A 25743-nucleotide genomic window follows, 5' to 3' on the forward strand; every position below is an offset into this window, starting at 1 on the left:
TGGAAGCAGCCAAAGCTGCCCCGATACGGAATGAATGACCGGTGATGGTGAGAGGGTTATACCCGAGACCTGACGCCAAGGTCCTGATATGGGATGTCAACTGGACAGAAAACCTTCGTGGAAAGGCAACAGCGGGAAATTGGGCGGAGCGTCTTGCAGCAAAGCCAACAACTGTTGAAGGACTCTGACGGACACCAATCATTGGAGGTCCTGAAAAACTTGACCTCGGAGGGAGGCCCGTGCTGACTAGTTTTGGTAGAAGGTAGATGGAGGACAAAATGGTCCTGGGCCCAGGTAGGTTGCTGTCTCTGCAGTTCCTGATGCCTGGAGGTGGTGCGGGTGAATTTGCCTGGCCTGAGGAAACCGTAGAATCCAAGGTACATTGCTGCCTTGATGACTAGGCTGCGAGGGGGCCCAAAAGGATTACCATCCAAAGCAGAAGAAAGTCTCCTAAACATTTCACCGGAGACAGGCTGTCTATGGGCAGGGGAGGCATTCCCGCTTTTCTGGATTCCCCGGAGTGCAGCTTTGACGGCCTGTATTGAAAAAATGGAACCTCTGCCTGGTCTGTGGAGCATGGAGCAGTGCTGGATCCCAGCTAAATACAGTTTAATGGTATTATAAGAAAGCTTGCGGTGGAGATGACAATGGGCGATGAATGCCAATATGTAGGAGATATCATCCAGAGTACCTTGCAGGTGAGACCTGCAGAATTCCTTATAAATTTTGAGGCCGGCTTGGTGTTGGAGGAGAGGGAATGTTGAACTAGGTTCCTGGCGTGTGAGAGGAGGGATTCTAATCCATCACCAGGGAATTAATCGAACAACCATGGACTACTCTTGAAACCAAACGTGAGCCTGTCCGCAAAGTAGTAGCGACCAGCCCACTTGAGTCCATAGTATCCCCATAATTTCGGTTGGACAGGAAGGAGCTTGAAGGCATCAGCAATATCCGCCTTTGCCAACCAAGAACCCCTGACGGAGAGCACAATGGACTTAATAGCCTCATCAATAGAGGAATATTGCATCGAGAACTCCTCTGATGGGATGAGTGAAATGGGACTGGGTGTGACAGAAGCATGAGGAGCAGAAAGATCATAAATTAAACGCTTTTTATTAGACTATTTTTTTAGAGACCAGACCAATCGGGTTGATACGCCAGGAAGAAAAGGGGATAACATCAAGCGGGCCAATGAGGAACCCCTTATCGACCTCCGACAGGAGCAACTCCTCAACCGCTGCCGGGTCCCCAGTGGCAGACCGCAAGTTAACGCCCTCCCAAGAGGTCTGAGGAAGGGCAATAAGGCCTGTGTGGAAGCCTTCCGTGAAACCGGACAACAGGAATTGAACGAACCCCCTGTCATGATGATCCTGCAGAAGGACACCAAGTAAATCAACATTAATGTCGGCTAGTCAGGACTGCTTGGCAGACCTCTTGGGACAGGCGGAACGAGGGTGAGCCCTGAAACACAAGGAGCAGATGTGGAGAGCCCTGCAGCTGCTGAAGGCGCATCCGCCCGCATTGAAGTTATTACAGACCTGGCTTCTACCCAGGTACACTATAGGGCGACCAAGCTTGTCAACCCCGGGGGGCGCCCAGTTGAGAACCGAGGGGCCGGGCAGGGACCTATCCTGGATGGGGTTGACAGTGTTGGGACACCAGTCGGAGGGGTGGAATATGGAGCCCTGAGACCCGCAAAGTGGCGGCAGAATAGCTCCATATCGATGTTGGCCCAGAAGCAGCCGCAGCCTTTGCCGAGAAGGAGCGTTGATAGTCGTAGAACGACGAGCCGCCATACTTATGACCCAGGTCGGTGATGAGGTAGAGGTAGGTATCTAACCCCTACCTCCTTTCGGGCTGAGCCGAACAAAGGATGTCCCTGAAAAGGCTAAAAGCCAGCACGAATTCGGGGATGGAGAGCTTCCTATGAAGCCGAGCGTCCTTGACCTTGAGCACGAGTGAGACATCACCACAGTTAATGACCCTGTTCTCGGGCACGTCTTGAGAGGCGATGAGGATGGACGCCAAGTTCACATCCTTCCCCGCCAGAATGTCTTTTCTGATACTGTCGGGAATAAAATGGGAAGGTGCCACCTGGGGGCTGAGTCCGGAAGTACCTGACGAAAAGATCTGAGAAGCAGCGGGAACCGCCGGAGGGTTTAACGCTTGGGGGGGCGCGGGGGCCCCGAGATTCCAGCACCGTCACCCTGGACTGTACGTCCGCTACCGAGCTGACCAGGGAGTCAATGGTGGACTGTAACTGGGACAGTGACTGCTGGATGGACGTAAACCCGGACTGGCCTGACACTGAAGATTCTGGGACTGACACGGTGTCATCCACGTCCGAAGCCCGCGACATGCTTGACCTGCAGAGAAAGAGACACCCCTGGATAACCAAGTATGTACGGGAGGTAGAACAACCAGAGCCGGGAGGAGTGAGGCCTGGGGAAAAAAACGGGAAACGTACCTGAAGTTGCTAGAGAAGGCCTGTAAGACGTTTAAGGAACCCGACCTGGGCAAAGTGTCGGATGAAAGCTGCCGGCTAGAACCTGGAAGAAAAAGGGAGGACATGCAGACTGACCAGACCCCAGACCAAGGCCCGAACGGTACAAAGTAGACGAAGCGAAGCCCGCGCGCGCCGTAGAATGAGTGAGCGTAGAGAGCTAGGGCGTGCAGGAGGCAAGAGTGACCGAACCAGGACAGAACCACAGGAAGTTTGTGAAGCGACCCCTGCACCCTGGGAGACCGAAGCCGAGACTGGGAGACCCTGAAGAGTGATCGGAACGCTGACCCGTGAAGCCTAGGCGACCCGAGGTGAGGACAGAAACGTGACCTGAAGGAGGGTGATGAATGAACGCGGCAAGCGTGAGTGAACGGGGCGTGCCTAGCCGAGGGCCAAGATACGGACCAGACCCAGACTGAACACGGAAGTGCAGAAACCGAGATGAGGACGGCAGGAGTGACGACGGATGGAGCCTGAGCGAATCAGGGGAAGTGGCACGAGGTGAACCCAGAAATACATACCCACGTGGCCAGGCGGCGGACAGGCCTGGCAGATCCAGGAAAAGGTGCCTCGGCGACCAGGAAGATGATAGCCAATGGAAAGAGCCAGAGCCTGGACAAACCCGGCCGACGGCGTCGGAACCTGGGAGAACAAGGACGGGTGAGACATGCATGGAGAGACCAGACCTGGATGGACCAGGCTGACAAGGTGAACAGAGCCTGGGCGAACCAGGACGAGACTAACAGTGTAATAGACAGAGCCTGGGCGAACCAGGCGAACTGGATTGGACCAAACCAGGGCGTGCTAGGAGGAGGTGTCACAACAGGAGACTGAGACTGAGGGACCCGGTCACAGGAGGACAGGAGCAGGTCGTGGCGGAAGGACGAGACAAACTGAAAGAGAGGAGTGCCGGGGCGTTCCAGGCGGACAGAGGTAGAACGAGCCTGGGCATTCCAGACGGACAGAGGTAGAACGAGCCTGGGCCATCCAGGCGGAAAAAGGTAGAACGAGCTTGGGCGATCCAGGCGGACAGAAGTAGAACGAGTCTGGGCGATCCAGGCGGACAGAGGTAGGATGAGCCTGGGCGATCCAGGCGGACAGATGTAGGACGAGCCTGGGCGTACCAGGGAGAAGCAGAAGAGAGAGACGGAGCCTGGCCGAGTGAGAGGCTTGGAAGACAGACAGGATGACCATCAAGCCCCTCCAGAACCGGCGGACAGACAGCCACATAAAGAATCCCACAGGAAGTGAAGAACATGAATGCTTAACCTGACCTGACGTGACACACACAAAGACATAAAAAATAAATAAAAAAAATTGTACAAACGATATGGCCATGACAAGATCTCCAGGCTGACTAGACAGTCAGCTGAAAAAACGGCCTAGTGGTGCACTGGAACACAGGGGTAACACTGCACTATCCGGCAGACTGACAAACCAGAACCAGGCTGATGCATGGAACCGTGCTGGAGCTGTAATGGCCATAATCGCTCAGCACAGGGAGCCACTGGCAGCAGAAAGGGCAAGAGCTTGATAGAATAACTACACATAAGAAGAAAACAGGACTTGCCGATACAGTGCAAAATAGCGATCCACGGCGTGTGCTCCACGCTGGAACGCACGCCGACTCTGCAACCGGAAGTATTTGTGGTGGAGAAGGGAACGAGGGAGGGAGACTCACCCGACCTACGGGATTGACGTACGGGCGGCGAGCAGGCTGCTTGAGGACTCCAGGTGAGAGGAAGCGAGGCGGCTCCTGACCCGGCACTGTGAGCTGTGATCCGGAAGCGCCCAGAGGAGATGGGAGACGGCTCTTATGAGGGGACAGACGCCCCTCCCACAAATCCAGGCTGACATTTCAGCCTTCCAACATATATATAGATATATATATACATATGCTTCTAATTCTGAGGGGGGTTCAGTACCTCCTACCTCTCATTGCCTTCTTAGAAATTGGCTATTAGTAATTAGGCAATGAAGGGCAGGGACTGAACCCCCCTTCAGAATTTGAAGCACATGTCTATGGGGGGCTGCTGTGTGGTAAGCAGTGAATAGTGCCCTGTGTGTATGTAAGTGTATAGATATATATACAGTTGAAACCAGAAGTTTACACACACTATATAAAAAGACACAATATCTGACATGAAATCAGAATAAACCTTTCCTGTTTTTGGTCAATTAGGATTACCATAATTATTATTATTTGTCAAATGCCAGAATAATGAAAAAAGAGACAATGTTTTAAGGCATTTTTATTACTTTCTGCAAAGTAAAAACTTTACATACATTTCATTCATATTTGGGACTAGGGATGAGCGAATTGACTTCGGATGAAACATCCGAAGTAGATTCGCATATAACTTTGCTTCAATACTGTACGGAGCGAGCGCAAGTATCGAAACAAAGTTTTATGCGAATCGACTTCAGATTTTCATCCAAAGTCGATTCGCTCATCCCTATTTGGGACTATTGCCCTTAGGCCTGCCTGTGGCCGTGCTGCGAACCGCAAATTGTGGTCTGCAATGCACGGGCACCAACCATGGGCCAGTCACATGCGGATTGCAACCCAATTCACTTGAATGGGATCCGCAATCTGTCCGTTCTGCAAAAAGATAGAACTTCTCCTATCTTTTTTGCGGAACGGAAGCACGGAACGGAACCACACAAAAGCACTCCATAGTGCTTCCGTTCCATGGTTCTGTTCTGCACCGCATCTCCGGATTTGCGGACCCATTCAACTGATGCAGAATGCACACGGCCGCTGTCCCGTGTATTGCGGACCCGCCGTATGCAGGTCACAATACAGCCACGGTGGACACGCGGTCGTGTGCAAGAGGCCTTAAACTGTATGACTTGGGTCAAACGTTTTGGATATCCTTCCACAAGCTTCTCACAATAGTTGGTCGGAATTTGGGCCCATTCCTCCTGACAGAACTGGTGTAACTGAGCCATGTTTGTTGGTCGCCTTGCTCACACCTGCCTTATCAGCTTTGCCCATAAATTTTCATTAGATTTGAGATCAGGGCTCTGTGATGGCCACTCCAAAACATTGACTTTTTATCCTTAAGCCACTTTGTAACCAGTTTGGCAGTATGCTTCGGGTCATTGTCCATTTGGAAGACCCATTTCCACCCAAGCTTTACCTTCCTGGCTGATGTCTTGAGATGTTGCTTCAGTATTTCCACATAATCTTCTTTCCTCATGATGCCATCTATTTTGTGAAGTGCACCAGTCCCTCCTGCAGCAAAACCACCGCACAACATGATGCTGCCGCCCCCGTGTTTCACAGTTGGGATGGTGTTCTGAGGCTCCAAGCTTCTCCCTTTTTCCTCTAAACGTAACAATGGTCATTACGGCCACAAAGTTCAATTTTAATTTCGTCAGACCACAGGAAATGTCTCCAAAAATGTAGGTCTTTGTTCCTGTGTGCATTTGCAGACATTAATCTGGCTTGTTTTATGTTTATTTAGGAGTAATTCTTCCTGGGAGAGTGTCCTTTCAGCCCATGTTGATACAGTCCTCATTTCACTGTGGATACTGACACAATCTTATATACTTACATAGTTAATACGGTTGAAAAAAGACATAAGTCCATCAAGTTCAACCAAGGGATAGGTGGCGACGCGAATCCCAGGAGGAAATGAAACTAAGATTTCTACACGTTTTCATAAGCATTAATGTCATTTACATTTAAGAATTCATCTAAACACTTGTATAAACCCATCCACTGTGACCACGTCCTGAGATGTCTATTCCACAGATTCGCAGTTCTTACAGTAAAAAGCTTTGACACTTCTGGAGACTGAACTTTTTCCTCTCCAGTCGGAGGTAGCGCCCCCTTGTCTTTATAGGGCATTTTACATGGAACAGCTTTTTTTGTATTGCCCATTTACAGTACCTTGCAAAAGTATTCACCCCCTTGACTTTTTTCATATTTTGTTACATTACAGCCTTAAGTTCAATGTTTCGTTAATCTGAATTCTATGTGATGGATCAGAACACAATAGTCTAAGTTGGTGAAGTGAAATGAGAAAAATATATAAATAAAACTATTGTTTAGAAATAGAAAACAGAAAATTTCCCTGTGCGTATGTATTCACCCCCTTTGTTAGGAAGCCCATAAAAAGCTCTGGTGCAACCAATTACCTTCAGAAGTCACATAATTAGTGAAATAATGTCACCTGTGTGCAATCTAAGTGTCACATCATCTGTCATTACATATACACACCAGAGGCTGCAACACCTAAGCAAGAGGCATCACTGACCAAACACTGCCATGAAGACCAGGGAACTCTCCAAACAAGTAAGGGACAATGTCAGGGTTAGGTTATAAAAAATATCCAAATCTTTGATGATCCCCAGGAGCACCATCAAATCTATCATAACCAAATGGAAAGTACACGGCACAACAGCAAACCAAGAGACGGCCGCCCACCAAAACTGACGGACCGGGCAAGGAGGGCATTAATCCGAGAGGCAGCACAGAGACCTAAGGTGACCCTGGGGGAGCTGCAGAGTTCCACAGCAGAGACTGGAGTATCTGTACATAGGATGACAATAAGCCGTACGCTCCATAGAGTTGGGCTTTATGGCAGAGTGGCCAGAAGAAAGACATTACTTTCAGCTAAAGACAATAAGGCGCGTTGTGAGTTTGCGAAAAGGCCTGTGGGAGACTCCGAAAATGTATGGAGGAAGGTGCTCTGGTCTGATGAGACTAAAATGGAGCTTCTCGGCCATCAAAGAAAACTCTATGTCTGGAGCAAACCCAACACATCACATCACCCAAAGAACACCATCCCCACAGTGAGACATGGTGGTGGCAGCATCATGCTGGGGGGATGGGACTGGGAAACTGGTCAGAGTGGAGGGAAAGATGGACGGTGCGAAATACAGGGATATTCTTGAGCAGAACCTGTCCCACTCTGTGCGTGATCTGAGGCTAGGACGGAGGCTCACCTTCCAGCAGGACAATGACCCCAAACACACGGCTAAAGCAACACTTGAGTGGTTTAAGGGGAAACATGTAAATGTGTTGGAATGGCCGAGTCACAGCCCAGATCTCAATCCAATAGAAAATCTGTGGTCAGACGTAACAAGCACAAACATCCAACCTGAAGGAGCTGGAGCAGTTCTGCAAGGAGGAATGGGCAAAAATCCCAGTGGTAAGATGTGGCAACTGCTCCTAGAGACTTATCCAAAGCGACTTGGAGCTGTGACTGCCACAAAAGGCGGCTCTACAAAGTATTGACTTCAGGGGGGTGAATAGTTATGCACATTGACCTTTTCTGTTATTTTGTCCTATTTGTCCTTCACAATAATAAAAAAAAAATCTTCATAGTTGTCGGCATGTTCTGTAAATTACATGATTCAAATCCTCAAGCAATCCATGTTAATTCCAGGTTGTGAGTCACCAAAACACGAAAAAAGTCAAGGGGGGTGAATACTTTTGCAAGGCACTGTATATATTTGTACAGGTTAATCATGTCCCCCCTTAGATGTCTCTTCTCAAAACTAAATAAATTCATTAATTTTTTTTCTTAACTCAGACCCTCCATGACCCTCATCAGTTTAGTCGCTCTCCTCTGTACTTTTTCCAGCTGCAGTGCGTCCTTTCTATAGACTGGTGCCCAGAACTGATCTGCATATTCCAGGTGAGGCCGCACCAACGCTTTGTAAAGTGGTAATATCACATCCCTGCCCCGCAAGTCCATGCCTCGTTCAATGCATGACAATATCCTGGTGGCCTTAGAAGCAGCTGATTGACATTGTATGCTGTTATTTAATCTACCATCCACAAGGAGACCCAAATCCTTCTCTATAAGTGACTCTCCCAGTGTTACATCACCTAGGACATATGAAGCACGGAGATTATTACTACCAAGATGCAGAACTTTACATTTATCCACATTGAACCTCATTTGCCAAGTTGATGCCCAATCACTCAGTGTCCCAGTCAGCTTGTAGTTTATGGACATCTTCCATAGATTGCACAGTTCTACACAGCTTAGTGTCATCTGCAAAAATAGAAATGGTACGACTACTTCCATTCTCGATATCATTATTAAATAAATTAAATAATAGAGGACCCAGCACTGAACCTTGGGGTCACCACTTATAACCCCGGACTATTCTGAATAGGAATCATTGACCACAACTCTCTGGACACGGTCCTTCAGCCAGTTTTCAATCCAATTACAGACTAGACTTTCCAAGCCTATAGACCTTACTTTACCTATTAAACGTCTATAAGGGACAGTATCAAAAGCCTCATCAAAATCCAGAAACACTACATCCACAGCCGCCCCTCTGTCCAGGCTTCTACTCACCTCACTACATCCTCAGCCGCCCCTCTGTCCAGGCTGCTACTCACCTCACTATATCCACAGCCGCCCCTCTGTCCAGGCTACTACTCACCTCACTACATCCACAGACGCCCCTCTGTCCAGGCTTCTACTGACCTCACAATATCCACAGCCGCCCCTCTGTCCAGGCTTCTACTTACCTCACTATATCCACAGCCGCCCCTCTGTCCAGGCTTCTGCTGACCTCACTATATCCACAGCCTCCCCTCTGTCCAGGCTTCTACTTACCTCACTATATCCACAGCCGACCCTCTGTCCGGGCTTCTACTCACCTCACTACATCCACAGCCGCCCCTCTGTCTAGGCTTCTACTCACCTCACTACATCCACAGCCGCCCCTCTGTCCCGGATTCTACTTACCTCACTACATCCACAGCCGCCACTCTGTCCTGGCTTCTACTTACATTACTATATCCACAGCCGCCCCTCTGTCCAGACTTCTACTTACCTCACTACATCCACAGCCACCCCTCTGTCCAGGCTTCTACTGACCTTACTACATCCACAGACGCCCCTCTGTCCAGGCTTCTAGTTACCTCACTACATCCACAGATGCCCCTCTGTCCAGGCTTCTACTGATCTCACTATATCCACAGCCTCCCCTCTGTCCAGGCTTCTACTCACCTCGCTACATCCACAGATGCCCCTCTGTCCAGGCTTCTACTTACCTCACTATATCCACAGCCGCCCCTCTGTCCAGGCTTCTGCTGACCTCACTATATCCACAGCCTCCCCTCTGTCCAGGCTTCTACTTACCTCACTATATCCACAGCCGACCCTCTGTCCGGGCTTCTACTCACCTCACTACATCCACAGACGCCCCTCTGTCTAGGCTTCTACTCACCTCACTACATCCACAGCCGCCCCTCTGTCCCGGATTCTACTTACCTCACTACATCCACAGCCGCCACTCTGTCCTGGCTTCTACTTACATTACTATATCCACAGCCGCCCCTCTGTCCAGACTTCTACTTACCTCACTACATCCACAGCCACCCCTCTGTCCAGGCTTCTACTGACCTTACTACATCCACAGACGCCCCTCTGTCCAGGCTTCTAGTTACCTCACTACATCCACAGATGCCCCTCTGTCCAGGCTTCTACTGATCTCACTATATCCACAGCCTCCCCTCTGTCCAGGCTTCTACTCACCTCGCTACATCCACAGCCGCCCTTCTGTCCAGGCTTCTACTCACCTCACTACATCCACAGCCGCCCCTCTGTCCAGGCTTCTACTGACCTCACTATATCCACAGCCGCCCCTCTGTCCAGGCTTCTACTTAGCTCACTATATCCACAGCCGCCCCTCTGTCCAGGCTTCTGCTGACCTCACTATATCCACAGCCGCCCCTCTGTCCAGGCTTCTACTTACCTCACTATATCCACAGCCGCCCCTCTGTCCAGGCTTCTGCTGACCTCACTATATCCACAGCCTCCCCTCTGTCCAGGCTTCTACTTACCTCACTATATCCACAGCCGACCCTCTGTCCGGGCTTCTACTCACCTCACTACATCCACAGACGCCCCTCTGTCTAGGCTTCTACTCACCTCACTACATCCACAGCCGCCCCTCTGTCCCGGATTCTACTTACCTCACTACATCCACAGCCGCCACTCTGTCCTGGCTTCTACTTACATTACTATATCCACAGCCGCCCCTCTGTCCAGACTTCTACTTACCTCACTACATCCACAGCCACCCCTCTGTCCAGGCTTCTACTGACCTTACTACATCCACAGACGCCCCTCTGTCCAGGCTTCTAGTTACCTCACTACATCCACAGATGCCCCTCTGTCCAGGCTTCTACTGATCTCACTATATCCACAGCCTCCCCTCTGTCCAGGCTTCTACTCACCTCGCTACATCCACAGATGCCCCTCTGTCCAGGCTTCTACTTACCTCACTATATCCACAGCCGCCCCTCTGTCCAGGCTTCTGCTGACCTCACTATATCCACAGCCTCCCCTCTGTCCAGGCTTCTACTTACCTCACTACATCCACAGCCGCCCCTCTGTCCAGGCTTCTACTCACCTCACTACATCCACAGACGCCCCTCTGTCCAGGCTTCTACTCACCTCACTACATCCACAGCCGCCCCTCTGTCCAGGCTTCTACTGACCTCACTATATCCACAGCCGCCCCTCTGTCCAGGCTTCTACTTACCTCACTATATCCACAGCCGCCCCTCTGTCCAGGCTTCTGCTGACCTCACTATATCCACAGCCTCCCCTCTGTCCAGGCTTCTACTTACCTCACTATATCCACAGCCGCCCCTCTGTCCAGGCTTCTACTCACCTCACTACATCCACAGACGCCCCTCTGTCCAGGCTTCTACTCTCCTCACTACATCCACAGCCGCCCCTCTGTCCAGGCTTCTAGTTACCTCGCTACATCCACAGACGCCTCTCTGTCCAGGCTTCTACTCACCTCACTACATCCACAGCCGTCCCTCTGTCCAGGCTTCTACTTACCTCACTACATTCACAGCCGCCCCTCTGTCCAGGCTTCTAGTTACCTCGCTACATCCACAGACACCCCTCTGTCCAGGCTTCTACTGACCTCACTATATCCACAGCCTCCCCTCTGTCCAGGCTTCTACTCACGTCGCTACATCCACAGATGCCCCTCTGAACAGGCTTCTACTGACCTCACTATATCCACAGCCTCCCCTCTGTCCAGGCTTCTACTCACCTCACTACATCCACAGATACCCCTCTGTCCAGGCTTCTACTCACTTCCCTACATCCACAGCCGCCCCTCTGTCCAGACTTCTACTCACCTCACTACATCCACAGCCGCCACTCTGTCCTGGCTTCTACTTACCTTACTATATCCACAGCCGCCCCGATGTCCAGACTTCTACTTACCTCGCTACATCCACAGACACCCCTCTGTCCAGGCTTCTACTGACCTCACTATATCCACAGCCTCCCCTCTGTCCAGGCTTCTACTCACCTCGCTACATCCACAGATGCCCCTCTGTCCAGGCTTCTACTGACCTCACTATATCCACAGCCTCCCCTCTGTCCAGGCTTCTACTCACCTCACTACATCCACAGCTGCCCCTCTGTCCAGGCTTCTACTCACTTCCCTACATCCACAGCCGCCCCTCTGTCCAGACTTCTACTCACTTCACTACATCCACAGCCGCAACTCTGTCCTGGCTTCTACTTACCTTACTATATCCACAGCCGCCCCTCTGTCCAGGCTTCTAGTTACCTCACTACATCCACAGACGCCCCTCTGTCCAGGCTTCTACTGATCTCACTATATCCACAGCCTCCCCTCTGTCCAGGCTTCTACTCACCTCGCTACATCCACAGCCACCCTTCTGTCCAGGCTTCTACTCACCTCACTACATCCACAGCCGCCCCTCTGTCCAGACTTCTACTCACCTCACTACATCCACAGCCGCCCCTCTGTCAGGGCTTCTACTTACCTCACTATATCCACAGCCGCCCCTCTGTCCAGACTTCTACTTACCTCACTACATCCACAGCTGCCCCTCTGTCCAGGCTTCTACTGACCTTACTACATCCACAGACGCCCCTCTGTCCAGGCTTCTACTGATCTCACTATATCCACAGCCTCCCCTCTGTCCAGGCTTCTACTCACCTCGCTACATCCACAGCCACCCTTCTGTCCAGGCTTCTACTCACCTCACTACATCCACAGCCGCCCCTCTGTCCAGACTTCTACTCACCTCACTACATCCACAGCCGCCCCTCTGTCAGGGCTTCTACTTACCTCACTATATCCACAGCCGCCCCTCTGTCCAGACTTCTACTTACCTCACTATATCCACAGCTGCCCCTCTGTCCAGGCTTCTACTGACCTTACTACATCCACAGACGCCCCTCTGTCCAGGCTTCTACTGACCTTACTACATCCACAGCCGCCCCTCTGTCCAGGCTTCTACTTACCTCACTATATCCACAGCCTCCCCTCTGTCCAAGCTTCTACTTATCTCACTACATCCACAGCCGCCCCTCTTTCCAGGCTTCTACTCACCTCACTACATCCACAGCCGCTCCTCTGTCCAGGCTTCTACTCACCTCACTATATTCACAGCCGCCCCTCTGTCCAGGCTTCTACTCACCTCACTACATCCACAGACGCCCCTCTGTCCAGGCTTGTACTCACCTCTCTACATCCACAGCTACCCCTCTGTCCAGGATTCTACTCACCTCACTACATCCACAGCCGTCCCTCTGTCCATGCTTTTACTCACCCCACTACATCCACAGCCGCCCCTCTGTCCAGGATTCTACTTATCTCACTACATCCACAGACGCCCCTCTGTCCAGGCTTCTACTTACCTTACTACATCCACAGACACCCCTCTGTCCAGGCTTCTACTCACCTCACTACATCCACAGACGCCCCTCTGTCCAGGCTTCTACTTACCTCACTACATCCACAGCCGCCCCTCTGTCCAGGCTTCTACTCACCTCACTACATCCACAGCCGCCCCTCTGTCCAGGCTTCTACTTATCTCACTACATCCACAGCCGCCCCTCTGTCCAGACTTCTACTCACCTCACTACATCCACAGCCGCCCCTCTGTCCAGGCTTCTACTCACCTCACTACATCCACAGCTGCCCCTCTCTCCAGGATTCTACTTATCTCCCTACATCCACAGACGCCCCTCTGTCCAGGCTTCTACTTACCTCACTACATCCACAGCCGCCCCTCTGTCCAGGCTACTGCTCACCTCACTACATCCACAGCCGCCCCTCTGTCCAGGCTACTACTTAACTCACTACATCCACAGCCGCCCCTCTGTCCAGGCTACTACTCAGCTCACTACATCCACAGCGGACACTCTATCCAGTCTTCTACTCACCTCACTACATCCACAGCCGCCCCTCTGTCCAGGCTTCTACTCACCTCACTACATCCACAGCCGCCCCTCTGTCCAGGCTGCTACTCACCTCCTTATAAAAACAAATTAGGTTAGGCTGACAACCCTCACCCTGATGCGTGACCTAGTGTCTCAAGGAGGAAAACATTTTGGAAGATGGAGAAGGAGTACGTAGCAGACCGTGTCAGCATCCTCAGCATCCTCACCCTCTGTCCAGACTTCTACTCACCTCACTACATCCACAGCCGCCACTCTGTCCTGGCTTCTACTTACCCTACTATATCCACAGCCGCCCCTCTGTCCAGACTTCTACTTATCTCACTACATCCACAGCCACCCCTCTGTCCAGGCTTCTACTGACCTTACTACATCCACAGACGCCCCTCTGTCCAGGCTTGGACAGAGGAGCGGCTGTGGATATAGTGAGGTGAGTAGAAGCCTGGACAGAGGGGCGGTTGTGGATATAGTGAGGTCAGTAAAAGCCTGGACAGAGGGGCGGCTGTGAATATAGTGAGGTGAGTAGAAGCCTGGACAGAGGGGCGTCTGTGGATGTAGTTACCTCACTACATCCACAGACGCCCCTCTGTCCAGGCTTCTACTGATCTCACTATATCCACAGCCTCACTATATCCACAGCCTCCCCTCTGTCCAGGCTTCTACTTATCTTACTACATCCACAGCCGCCCCTCTTTCCAGGCTTCTACTCACCTCACTACATCCACAGCCGCCCCTCTGTCCAGGCTTCTACTGACCTCACTATATCCACAGCCGCCCCTCTGTCCAGGCTTCTACTCACCTCACTATATCCACAGCCGCTCCTCTGTCCAGGCTTCTACTAACCTCACTTCATGTACAGCTGCCCCTCTGTCCAGTCTTCTACTGACTACTCACCTCACTACATCCACAGACGCCCCTCTGTCCAGGCTTGTACTCACCTCTCTACATCCACAGCTACCCCTCTGTCCAGGATTCTACTCACCTCACTACATCCACAGCCGTCCCTCTGTCCATGCTTCTACTCACCTCACTACATCCACAGCCGCCCCTCTGTCCAGGATTCTACTTATCTCACTACATCCACAGACGCCCCTCTGTCCAGGCTTCTACTTACCTCACTACATCCACAGACGCCCCTCTGTCCATGCTTCTACTCACCTCACTACATCCACAGACTCCCCTCTGTCCAGGCTTCTACTTACCTCACTAAGTCCACAGACACCCCTCTGTCCAGGCTTCTACTCACCTCACTACATCCACAGGCGCCCCTCTGTCCAGGCTTCTACTTACCTCACTACATCCACAGCCGTGTACGTAGCAGACCGTGTCAGCATCCTCAGTGATCCCTCTGTGCCTTACAAGTACTCTGTGCCTTACAACAAACTGGCGCTTTGCGCCTTGGAGGTGCTGGCCTGCCCTGCCGCCAGCGTTTTGTCAGAGCGTGCATTTAGTGCTGCTGGGGGCATAATAACTGATAAGCGCATCCGCCTGACAGGTTGACTCTTATAAAAATGAACAAGGCCTGGATTGCCCCTGACTTCTCTACTCCACCAGAAGAAAGCCGATGAACATAAAGGCAGTTTAAATGTGTATTTTATAATGTACTGAATACACTGTATTCCCATGCACCCCTTCCACCACAAAAAAGGGTATATGGTTCAATCTTCCTTTTCTCTTCGTCCTACTCCTCCTCTTCCATTATATCAACATGCTTATTAGTCTGCCCTCGCTCCTAATGTTGTAGAGGGTCAGCTCACCTGCAGGCCCTTGCATATAATGTTTTAGAGGGTCAGCTCACCGGCAGGCCCTCACCTACAATCTTTTAGAGGGTCAGCTCACCTGGAGGCCCTCGCATATAATGTTTTAGATGGTCAGCTCACCAGCAGGCCCTCAACCATAATGTTTTATAGGGTCAGCTCACCAGCAGGCCCTCAACCATAATGTTTTATAGGGTCAGCTCACCTGCAGGCCCTCGCCCATAATTCTTTTCAATGGTCAGCTCAGCAGCAGGCACTCGCCAATCATTTTTTTAATGGTCAGCTCAGCAGCAGGCACTCGCCCATAATTTTTTAGAGAGTCAGCTCTGCAGCAGACCCTCATCCCTAATGTTTTAGATGATCAGATCAGCAGGCTCTTGCTCCTAATGTTTTTGAGGGTCACCAGCAGGTTATCAATTATAATTTTTCAAGGCTATGTATGATGCCCTCCTTTATGTGTAATAAAGGGTGTATTGGAGTGCTGGTTCTTTGTAATTTTTGGCAGCCCTTTCACTTAGTGCATAGGCTTTATGAGTGTAGGAGCCCCACTACCTGAACTATTGTACCACAATGTGAATGAGGCCCTCCTTTATGTGATATACAGGTTGTATCGGAGTGCCTCTTGCTTGTAATTTTTGGCAGCACTTACACTCCATATATACAAGTAAATATAACAATTTTTCCTCTAAAATCGATTTAATCTTCGGTTTTGTGCGTATTATTGTCAGTCTGTAAAGGTGGCGTACTACTCGGCAACATCGTTCCCAGCAGCGACCTGGGAGTCCAAGATGCATCCAGATTTCCTCCCCATGCTGTTCCCAAACCATTTCGGTGGTGTTTCCATCAATTTCTGACCTTTTGCTGTGAACCAGACACCCTCCCCTCTTCAGAGCAGGGGGCGCCTGGTTTAATGCTCCAATTAACTTCCATTGTGCTCGGGTGCTCGGTAGAGCAACCGATCATCCTGAGGTGTTCGGGCCGAGCACTTTGGTGCTCGATCATCACTAGACACTACCTTTCCGGCCGGGCTCTGCAGGTCACAGTGGTCAGGAGGTCAGAGCAGTAAAGTTCTGCTGACCTTGCCGGGGCCGCTCTGTCTCACAGGGCTCTGCTGCTGCTAAAACTGTAGTGATGACAGGTCCATCATGCAGGAGAGTAAATCAAACTAAACGATTTGGTGGGCAGCTGCAGGGGCAAGAGGAAGGGAGCAGTGTACCCAGGTAGGAAAGGGGACGGGCCATTCAACTCACAGGCCCCATAGCAACTGTGTAGTCTGCCTCTATGGGGCGGTACGCCAGTGCTTATAGTAGTCCCCACACTGCCAGCCTTATAATAGTACCCACAATGCCAGCCTTATACTAGTCCCCACAATGCCAGCCTTATAATAGTCCCCACAATGCCAGCCTTATAATAGTCCCCACAGTGTCAGCCTTATAATTATCCCTAAAGTGCCAGTTTTATAGTAGTCCCCATATTGCCAGCATTATAATAGTCCCCACAATGCCAGCCTTATAATAGTCCCCACAATGCCAGCCTTATAATAGTCCCCACAGTGCCATTCTTAAATGTAGTCCAGCGTAATAGTCCACATTGTGCCCGTCTCACTGTAGCCCCAGTTTTATGTTAGTCGCCACAGTGCCAACAATCAGTAGTCTGGTACAGCTATCGGTTATCTTACAGCTGAGGGTTTGTTGCAATATATCCAATCTATGCAATCCTCTGCGAGCTAAACACAGCACAAATCTCCCTCCTGTCCTGATTTACAATGGAGAAGATAGAATACACCACTATGGTCTCCGCCAACCTCATGGAAAAGGCTGGTAGTCACTGCTATACATGATGTCATATAGTGTGGACTTCATGCGGCCCCTGATCTGCACTTTAGTATGATATGTTTTCATGTATATTTGTAACTTTTTGCACAACTTTAGAATTCCAGATAAAAAAGTAAACCACAGATACCCCATAACAGTGTGTCCTCCACAGATCCCCCATAACAGTGCCATTCACAGATCCCCCAGAACAGTGTCCTCCACCCATCCCCCATAACACTGTCATCCACAGATCCCCCATAACATTGTCGTCCACAGATCCCCCCATAACAGTGTCATCCACAGATCCCCCATAACAGTGTCATCCACAGATCCTCCATAACAGTGTCATCCACAGATCCTCCATAACAGTGCCATCCACAGATCCCCCATAACAGTACGTCATCCACAGATCCCCCATAACAGTATAATCCACAGATCCCCCCATAACAGTGTCATCCACAGATCCCCCATAACAGTGTCATCCACAGATCCCCCATAACAGTGTCATCCACAGATCCCCCATAACAGTGTCATCCACAGATCCTGCCCGAGCCCTAGGCCCAGGGTAATCCTGCACCACCTGTGTCCTGCCTGAGCCCTGGGCCCGGGGTAATCCTGCACCACCTGCGTCCTGCCTGAGCCCTGGGCCCGGGGTAATCCTGCACCGCCTGCGTCCTGCCTGAGCCCTGGGCCCGGGGTAATCCTGCACCGCCTGCGTCCTGCCTGAGCCCTGGGTCCGGGGTAATCCTGCACCGCCTGCGTCCTGCCTGAGCCCTGGGCCCGGGGTAATCCTGCACCGCCTGCGTCCTGCCTGAGCCCTGGGTCCAGGGAAATCCTGCACCGCCTGCGTCCTTCCTGAGCCCTGGGTCCAGGGTAATCCTGCACCGCCTGCGTCCTGCCTGAGCCCTGGGCCCGGGGTAATCCTGCACCGCCTGCGTCCTGCCTGAGCCCTGGGTCCAGGGAAATCCTGCACCGCCTGCGTCCTGCCTGAGCCCTGAGTAATCCTGCACCACCTGTGTCCTGCTTGAGCCCTGGGCCCGGGGTAATCCTGCACCGCCTGCGTCCTGCCTGAGCCCTGGGCCCGGAGTAATCCTGCACCGCCTGCGTCCTGCCTGAGCCCTGGGCCCGGGGTAATCCTGTACCGCCTGCGTCCTGCCTGAGCCCTGGGCCCGGGGTAATCCTGCACCGCCTGCGTCCTGCCTAAGCCCTGGGCCCGGAGTAATCCTGCACCGCCTGCGTCCTGCCTGAGCCCTGGGCCCGGAGTAATCCTGTACCGCCTGCGTCCTGCCTGAGCCCTGGGCCCGGGGTAATCCTGCACCGCCTGCGTCCTGCCTGAGCCCTGGGTAATCCTGCACCGCCTGCGTCTTATATATATAACTAGTGAGGGAGCCAGCTCCTGGCATTGACAAGACGCCGCTGCACGCTGGGTATGAATGCCTCGCTCGCAGCGCTTGAGATTTTTGAAGTTGACGTCCCTCCCAGAATCCTTTGCTTTCCAGAAGCATGAAATTGGCCATAGGGGGAACTCTCCATAGGACACCCATGGCTTTGGATTTGCATAATCACAAGTTCCTGAAACGCTGACTCTGTTACTAATTGATTTTCACAATTGGCTAACAAGACTGAAGTTTCATAGATTAATTGGTATGATCTGGGGCGGGGGGCAGATTTCACATGCAGGGTCTTATGTAAGCGCTTGCTGGCAGGTTGGAAATGTGCGTTCACACTCGGCTCGGTAATTGGCTCAGCAACACCTGGATCCCAGAAGTAATGAGGCCGTGTTGTTGTTGGCGCCATATGTTTGGGTGCTCTGCGAAAACTCTGTAACAAAACATTTCAAGATGATCCGGACCGTGTGCAGCCGGGACCACGAGACGTGGCCAGAAATGCCAGGTTATGTGCCATATATCCCATTACTGCCCAGTATCAATGGTACCACGTCTGTGGTCTGCTCAGAACCAGTGTGGAGCCATGTGGTGAACCGGCTACCATGTCTGAGCCATACATCCGGTGGAGGCTGTGGCCGGGTGCATCGAAGGGATAAGGTCTTCATCTGCAGCTCAGTCGATCCCTGATAACAGAGCACAAGGGGGGCCGCAATCTGCAAGATATGGCCAAAGATAGAACATGTTTTATCTTTTTGCGTGCTGAGGCACGGATCAGAAAGCGCACAGAAGCGCTTCGTAGTGCTTCGCATCCGTGCCTCCACTCCTCAAAAGATAGATGAAGTCCTATCTTCGGTCGTATCTTGCGGATCGCGGACCCATTCAAGTTAATGAGTCCGCATCTGCAGCAAAGAGTGCACATGGCCAGTGCCTGTGTATTGCAGACCTGCTCCTTACGCCCGGAATATGGGCGCTGAGCCATTATGCTCGTGTGCATGAGCCCATAACTATGCTGGGAAGGCTGAGATAACATAACTCTGCCTGTTACCTAATCCGACCCGTGACATTGCATCCACCAACAGATTTTAGATGCCGCATCCAATTTCCAACAGTGTGCTAAACAGCTGAGCCCACTCAGCGCTTTTCTTCTGCAACAGGTAAGTCATCAAAGGGAAGTTTGCACAGGGTGGGTCAGTGGCTGTAGTTTTTGGTGGAAGGGTGCAGTGAAAGGCTGCTGGTGTTCACACTCTGAATCAGCTCTGCACTTACTGAATCTGCCACATTACAATGCAGCGTAGCAGTACACCAAGAAGGGGTTAAAAAAAGCGTATTTTTGTATAGAAAATGCATTTCTGTATACAGTTGCAAGAAAAAGTATGTGAACCCATTGGAATTATATGGATTTCTGCACAAATTGGTCATAAAATGTGATCTGATCTTTATCTAAGTCACAACAATAGACAATCACAGTCGGCTTAACCTAATAACACACAAATTCTTATCAGCATTAAAGTTTTGAGATGATGCTTTGTCACAACCGTTTTTAGAAGTAAATAGCATATATGAAAAAATTTGACTTTTAAAAATACCTTTATTTAATATTCAAGCGGGTATAGGTATGTATATACCAACAGTGGTGTACTACAGTTAACAAGATTTCTAAGTAGGGGAGTAGTGGCCCCCAAAAAGAAAAACATTCACGGTGACGGGATAGACACTCGGGTTCGGGTGGAGGGATGTAAGTCTAGCCCAAAAAGATGGCAGGGCCGACAAAAACTTACCCTAAAGGCTCTAGAAGACTGCTAAGCCCAGGGCGACCCCCTGATGGTGGAGGTTCCCTGTCCCCGAACCTAATGCTACCCGGTCCCTAGAAAACCCTCAACAGGGAAGATATTAACAATAATGTGGTAGCGAGTGGCTGGTTGTCCTATTGGATGGACATCACCACCACTCTCTAGACCAAAAGAAAACACACAAAACCCCGACGGGGTCTTAGGGCCCTAACTACTTGGCGTTTTCTCTCTTCTTTCCTTTGGTGACCTACAAAAATACCCTGTGGTTTGACATCTGGCTGCAAAGCTAAGTATTGTAATTACATCATACTATGTATATGTGTCTATCCTGATCCATTCACCCCCTGATGAACCTGACAAATGTTAGACGAAACACGTCGGGGTTTTGTGTGTTTTCTTTTGGTCTAGAGAGTGGTGGTGATGTCCATCCAATAGGACAACCAGCCACTCGCTACCACATTATTGTTAATATCTTCCCTGTTGAGGATTTTCTAGGGACCGGGTAGCATTAGGTTCGGGGACAGGGAACCTCCACCATCAGGGGGTCGCCCTGGGCTTAGCATCTTCTAGGGCTTTTAGGGTAAGTTTTTGTCGGCCCTGCCATCTTTTTGGGCTAGACTTACATCCCTCCACCCGAACCCGAGTGTCTATCCCGTCACCGTGAATGTTTTTCTTTTTGAACACTCACAGTGCAGGTGGAAAATTCAGTGCAGGTGGAACATTCACAGTGCAGGTGGAAAAAGTATGTGAACCCTTGGATTTAATAACTGGTTGAACCTCCTTTGGCAGCAATAACTTCAACCAAACGTTTCCTGTAGTTGCAGATCAGACGTGCACAACGGTCAGGAGTAATTCTTGACCATTCCTCTTTACAGAACTGTTTCAGTTCAGCAAAATTCTTGGGATGTCTGGTGTGAATAGCTTTCTTGAGGTCATGCCACAGCATCTCAATCGGGTTGAGGTCAGGACTCTGACTGGGCCACTCCAGATTTTCTTATGTTTAAGCCATTCTGTTGTTGATTTACTTCTATGCTTTGGGTAGTTGTCCGGTTGCAACACCCATCTTCTGTTGAGCTTCAGTTGGTGGACAATCCGTCCAAGCCCTGACGCAGCAAAGCAGCCCCAAACCATGATGCCCCCACCACCACACTTCACAGTTGGGATGAGGTTTTGATGTTGTGGAACATCCAGGTGCTCTTGTGCAAACTGTAAACGTGCAGCAATGTTTTTTTTGGACAGCAGTGGCTTCCTCTGTGGTATCCTCCCATGAAATCCATTCTTGTTTAGTGTTTTACATATCGTAGATTCGCTAACAGGGATGTTAGCATATGTCAAAGACTTTTGTAAGTCTTTAGCTGACACTCTAGGATTCTTCTTCACCTCATTGAGCAGTCTGCACTGTGCTCTTGCATCTTTACAGGACGGCCACTCCTAGGGAGAGTAGCAGCAGTGCTGAACTTTCTCCATTTTTAGACAATTTGTCTTACCGTGGACTGATGAACAGCAAGGCTTTTGGAGATACTTTTATAACCCTTTCCAGCTTTATGCAAGTCAACAATTCTTAATCGTAGGTCTTCTGAGAGCTCTTTTGTGCGAGGCATCATTCACATCAGGCAATGCTTCTTGTGAAAAGCAAACCCAGAACTGGTGTGTGTTTTTTATAGGGCAGGGCAGCTGTAACCAACACCTCCAATCTCATCTCATTGATTGGACTCCAGTTGGCTGACACCTCACTCCAATTAGCTCTTGGAGATGTCATTAGTCTAGGGGTTTACATACTTTTTCCACCTGCACTGTGAATGTTTACATGGTGTGTTCAATAAAAACATGGTAACATTTAGTTCTTTGTGTGTTATTAGTTTAAGCAGACTGTGATTGTCTATTGTTGTGACTTAGATGAAGATCAGATCACATTTTATGACCAATTTGTGCAGAAATCCATATCATTCCAATAGGTTCACATACTTTTTCTTGCAACTGTATGTATGCAAAAGGTGTTAATAGGCTGTATTCACATCCACAAGTAGATGAGGCTGTTGTAACCATCTCTACATAGAGAGGAGAAGTTAGTCCAGTTTAGACAAGAATAGTCAATTTCTGGACCTGTTTCAGATAGAGTCTAAGTCTAGCCCGAGAAGAATTCTGAAGCAAAATGTAGGAGCTGACAGCCCTGGGCCAGGCTAGAAAAGAACTTTATATACTTAAAAAAGCAGGCAAGAAGTAAAGAGAGAGGTGCAGAGTAGAAGTTCTGTAGAGATAAGAAGTCTAAAGAGGAACTATTTAGATTAGACTCTACAGCAGGGGTGTCAAACTCAAATACACAGTGGGCCAAAATGTAAAACTTGAACAAAGTCGCAGGCCAGCATTGAACAAATGAACCTTTTAACATGGACCCAAACAAGATTTGCTTTAACATTGAATATGGAACAAGCATATTCATTTATTAAATAAGATTTAAATAATAATAAATAATAATAATTTTTAAAATAAAATAACAATAATAAAATCAATCAACCATTCAAGCCCATGTCTTGGAGTAGCAAGAAAAAGTGCATAAAGAAAACATTAAATTTTGCTCAGTTTGCTGCACACTGATCTAATCTGATGTGCCCAAGCCAGATACCTGGCATCTCTTCTTGGATGATAGTTCATCAATGTCTGGGCTCAGGCTTTGATGAGGAAATACTCAGTATCGAGCGAAGGTGTTCATCAGTCAGACGTCTCCTGTGAGATGTTTTGGTCATCTTCATCGAGGAGAAAAGTTGCTCACATAGATAAGTGCTGCCGAACATGGAGAGCATCTGAGCAGCTTGGGTGCGGAGCTGAGGCATTGTGTCAGGGATGAACTGTGGAAACTGTGCGGCGCCCACAGCATCATACTTTGACTTCAGCGTGTCATTACACTGAAGTTCAATTAGCTCCATTTGGAGGTTGGTTGGTGCGTTTTCCACATTAACTGCGAAGGGATTACTGAGCAGTTCAAACCTACATTTCTGGACATCAAAGTCGGCAAATCGCCGGCTAAACTCAGCGCCGAGTACACTGAGTTTTTCAGCAAACTGTGCGCATGGGAACAAGTTGGTAAAGAACTGCGTGTTCATGGTTTGGCAGCAGGGAAAATGGCCAAGGTTTCCTTGCAGCATCTGATTCTCCCACAGGCACAGTTTAGTTTTAAAAGCCCTCACTGCAGCGTACATGTCGTGATGATGCACCCGCGCCCCTGAAGCTGCAGGTTCAGCGCATCGAGATGGCTCGAGATGTCACACAGAAAGGCCAGCTCACACAGAAACTTTTTCTCCCGAAGCTCTGCTGTGTCCTTCCCTTTGCTTTCCAGAAACTGACATATTAAAAGCAACGGAGCGGGGGCGCAGCCTTAGCGCAGGGCGAGCTGACTTAGGGGGAAGACCGGAGGCTAGGAAGGGGTTAAAATGGCCGGGTGTATGTTTAGGGGTTGAGTTTGGTGGGGAGGAGTTGGTTTGAAGGCGGGAAAATATAATACTGGGAGGCGGAGCTTTGGGTCAGTTGCAGCTTTCCAGCGTGGAATTTAGTCGACATGGCCTCCCTGGACGAGTTGCTGGGGGCAGTGAGGGACGCGGTGCAGGTACATGGAGTGGATTTCATGCAGCAATCCATCCAGGCTGCCCTCCTCCCTCCCGCCCCTCCGGTTGCTGTAGCTCGCGCTGTCAGGGCCAGGAGATCTGTTCCCCCTGAGCGCTTGAGCCCAGAAGCTACCCCCCGGGTCCGCCGACGCATTAGAAGCCCCGCCAGGGACCCTCCGCTGAGGTCTGAGGTGTCGGTGGCCAACCGGACCCCCAGACGCAGCGGGAGGAATTCAGCATCGCGTGGCGGGCCGGCGGGAGAGGGTCAGGCTTCACCTAGACCAGTCTCCCTTTCAGCACGGGGGAGGGATCGTTCCCAGGCGGCGACGTCCCCGCGAGAAGCTCCGCGTCGGGGTCGAGCCAGGAGGACATCACCTGTGGAGAGAAGAAGTGTCGCGGCTGGGCTGTCTGCGGGCTTGGGCCTACCTGTGAGTGAAGAGCTGGCGTCTCCGGCGCTGCGGCGGAGGGTTTCTGGCCGGCAGCTTCAGTGTGAGGAGGATCGGTGCGCAGCGGCTGGATGTGATGCAGGTACGTCGGGACCCCGTTCGGTGGGTCGGCGGCATGGCAGCCAGATGAACGTCAGGGAGGAAGCTGGGGCCATATACACTGATCGGCGGCATGGTGTGGCGGCTGGCTGCAGGATTGCAGCTGAGTCGGTAACTAGTGGAGCAGGAGCGATTTTGGAACTGCGGCCAGAGGATGAGGCCTGCCCGGCTGGGGTGCGGACGGTTACCCTCCCCTCACGCCGGTGTCCTGAGGGGGAGGCTGCGCTTATGGAGGAAGGAGAGCTGGAATCGGGAGAGGATGTCGCGGCAGGCGGAAGGGATGAAGCAACTCTGGATCTGGCCGTGCCATGTGGAGCGAGCTCGCCGGCGGGGACATCTCCGAGGGAAGAGGCGGCTGCCGGAGGATCTGTCCGGGGACGGCCAGGTGAGATGACGACGGGGCAGATGTTAGCTGGGAGTGATGTTCAGTATAGTGGGGGGGTTCAGATAATTTGGCGCGGGAGGTTCTGTCAGGGATGTTGTCTTTGTTGTCACGGTTGGGGTCAGGAGCGCCTTCATCTCCGGCGTCGGTCTGGGCGCCTGTGCAGGCGGGCGGGACCCTAGAGCAAGGGACGGTACAAGGTACGGCGGGTGTTGGGGATAGCGTGGGCACCGGTGGTGTGCAGGCCTCTGCGGCGGGGGGTAGAAGTGAAGTGGGGGATGGCGTTCGGTTGTCGGATGCAGCAAAAGGTGAAATTTATGTGTGCTTTGAAGGGCCACTGGGGTCTCATTTAAAGCAAGAAATCTGGAGGGATGAATATGTAGAAATATTTTCTTTGCTCCCTTTAGAAAAATTTAATTTGGATCGTGGAAGGCCAGATGACAGTAAAAAGGAGGATGAGGAAAGGAGGCGGTACAGGTTGATCCCACGTACTTTTCAGAATTGGCTGCAGGCATTTGCGATTTTGGCCAGCGTGGTTGGGGAAAAATCGCCTGAACATTGCTCTGCGCTGTTCTGTTATATGGATGCGATAGGGGAGGCTCATCGGACGTATGGGGGTGTGGCGTGGCTAAGGTATGATGAGCAGTTCCGGCAACGGAAGGCGGTCAGGCCTAATATAAGGTGGGACCATAAGGACATCGGTCTATGGATGCGATTGATGGCGGCACCTAGGAGTGGCC

The 25743-nt window shown here is 50.9% G+C and overlaps 1 protein-coding gene across 1 annotated transcript in view; it reads right to left on the reverse strand.

Moving 5' to 3' along the window:
* Window positions 1-1842: 1842 nt before the first annotated feature.
* The window catches only part of LOC121002356 (general transcription factor II-I repeat domain-containing protein 2-like), a 28796-nt gene continuing 4895 nt past the window's right edge, over window positions 1843-25743 (reverse strand). Inside the window, 7 exon segments of the mRNA XM_040433821.1 lie at window positions 1843-2065; window positions 2118-2366; window positions 2468-2549; window positions 3025-3145; window positions 23101-23152; window positions 23154-23679; window positions 23682-23849. Of these exon segments, the coding sequence (XP_040289755.1) occupies window positions 1843-2065; window positions 2118-2366; window positions 2468-2549; window positions 3025-3145; window positions 23101-23152; window positions 23154-23679; window positions 23682-23849 (1421 nt within the window).

Source organism: Bufo bufo, chromosome 5 (assembly GCF_905171765.1).
Source record: "Bufo bufo chromosome 5, aBufBuf1.1, whole genome shotgun sequence".
In the NCBI taxonomy this organism is placed as follows: Eukaryota; Metazoa; Chordata; class Amphibia; order Anura; family Bufonidae; genus Bufo; species Bufo bufo.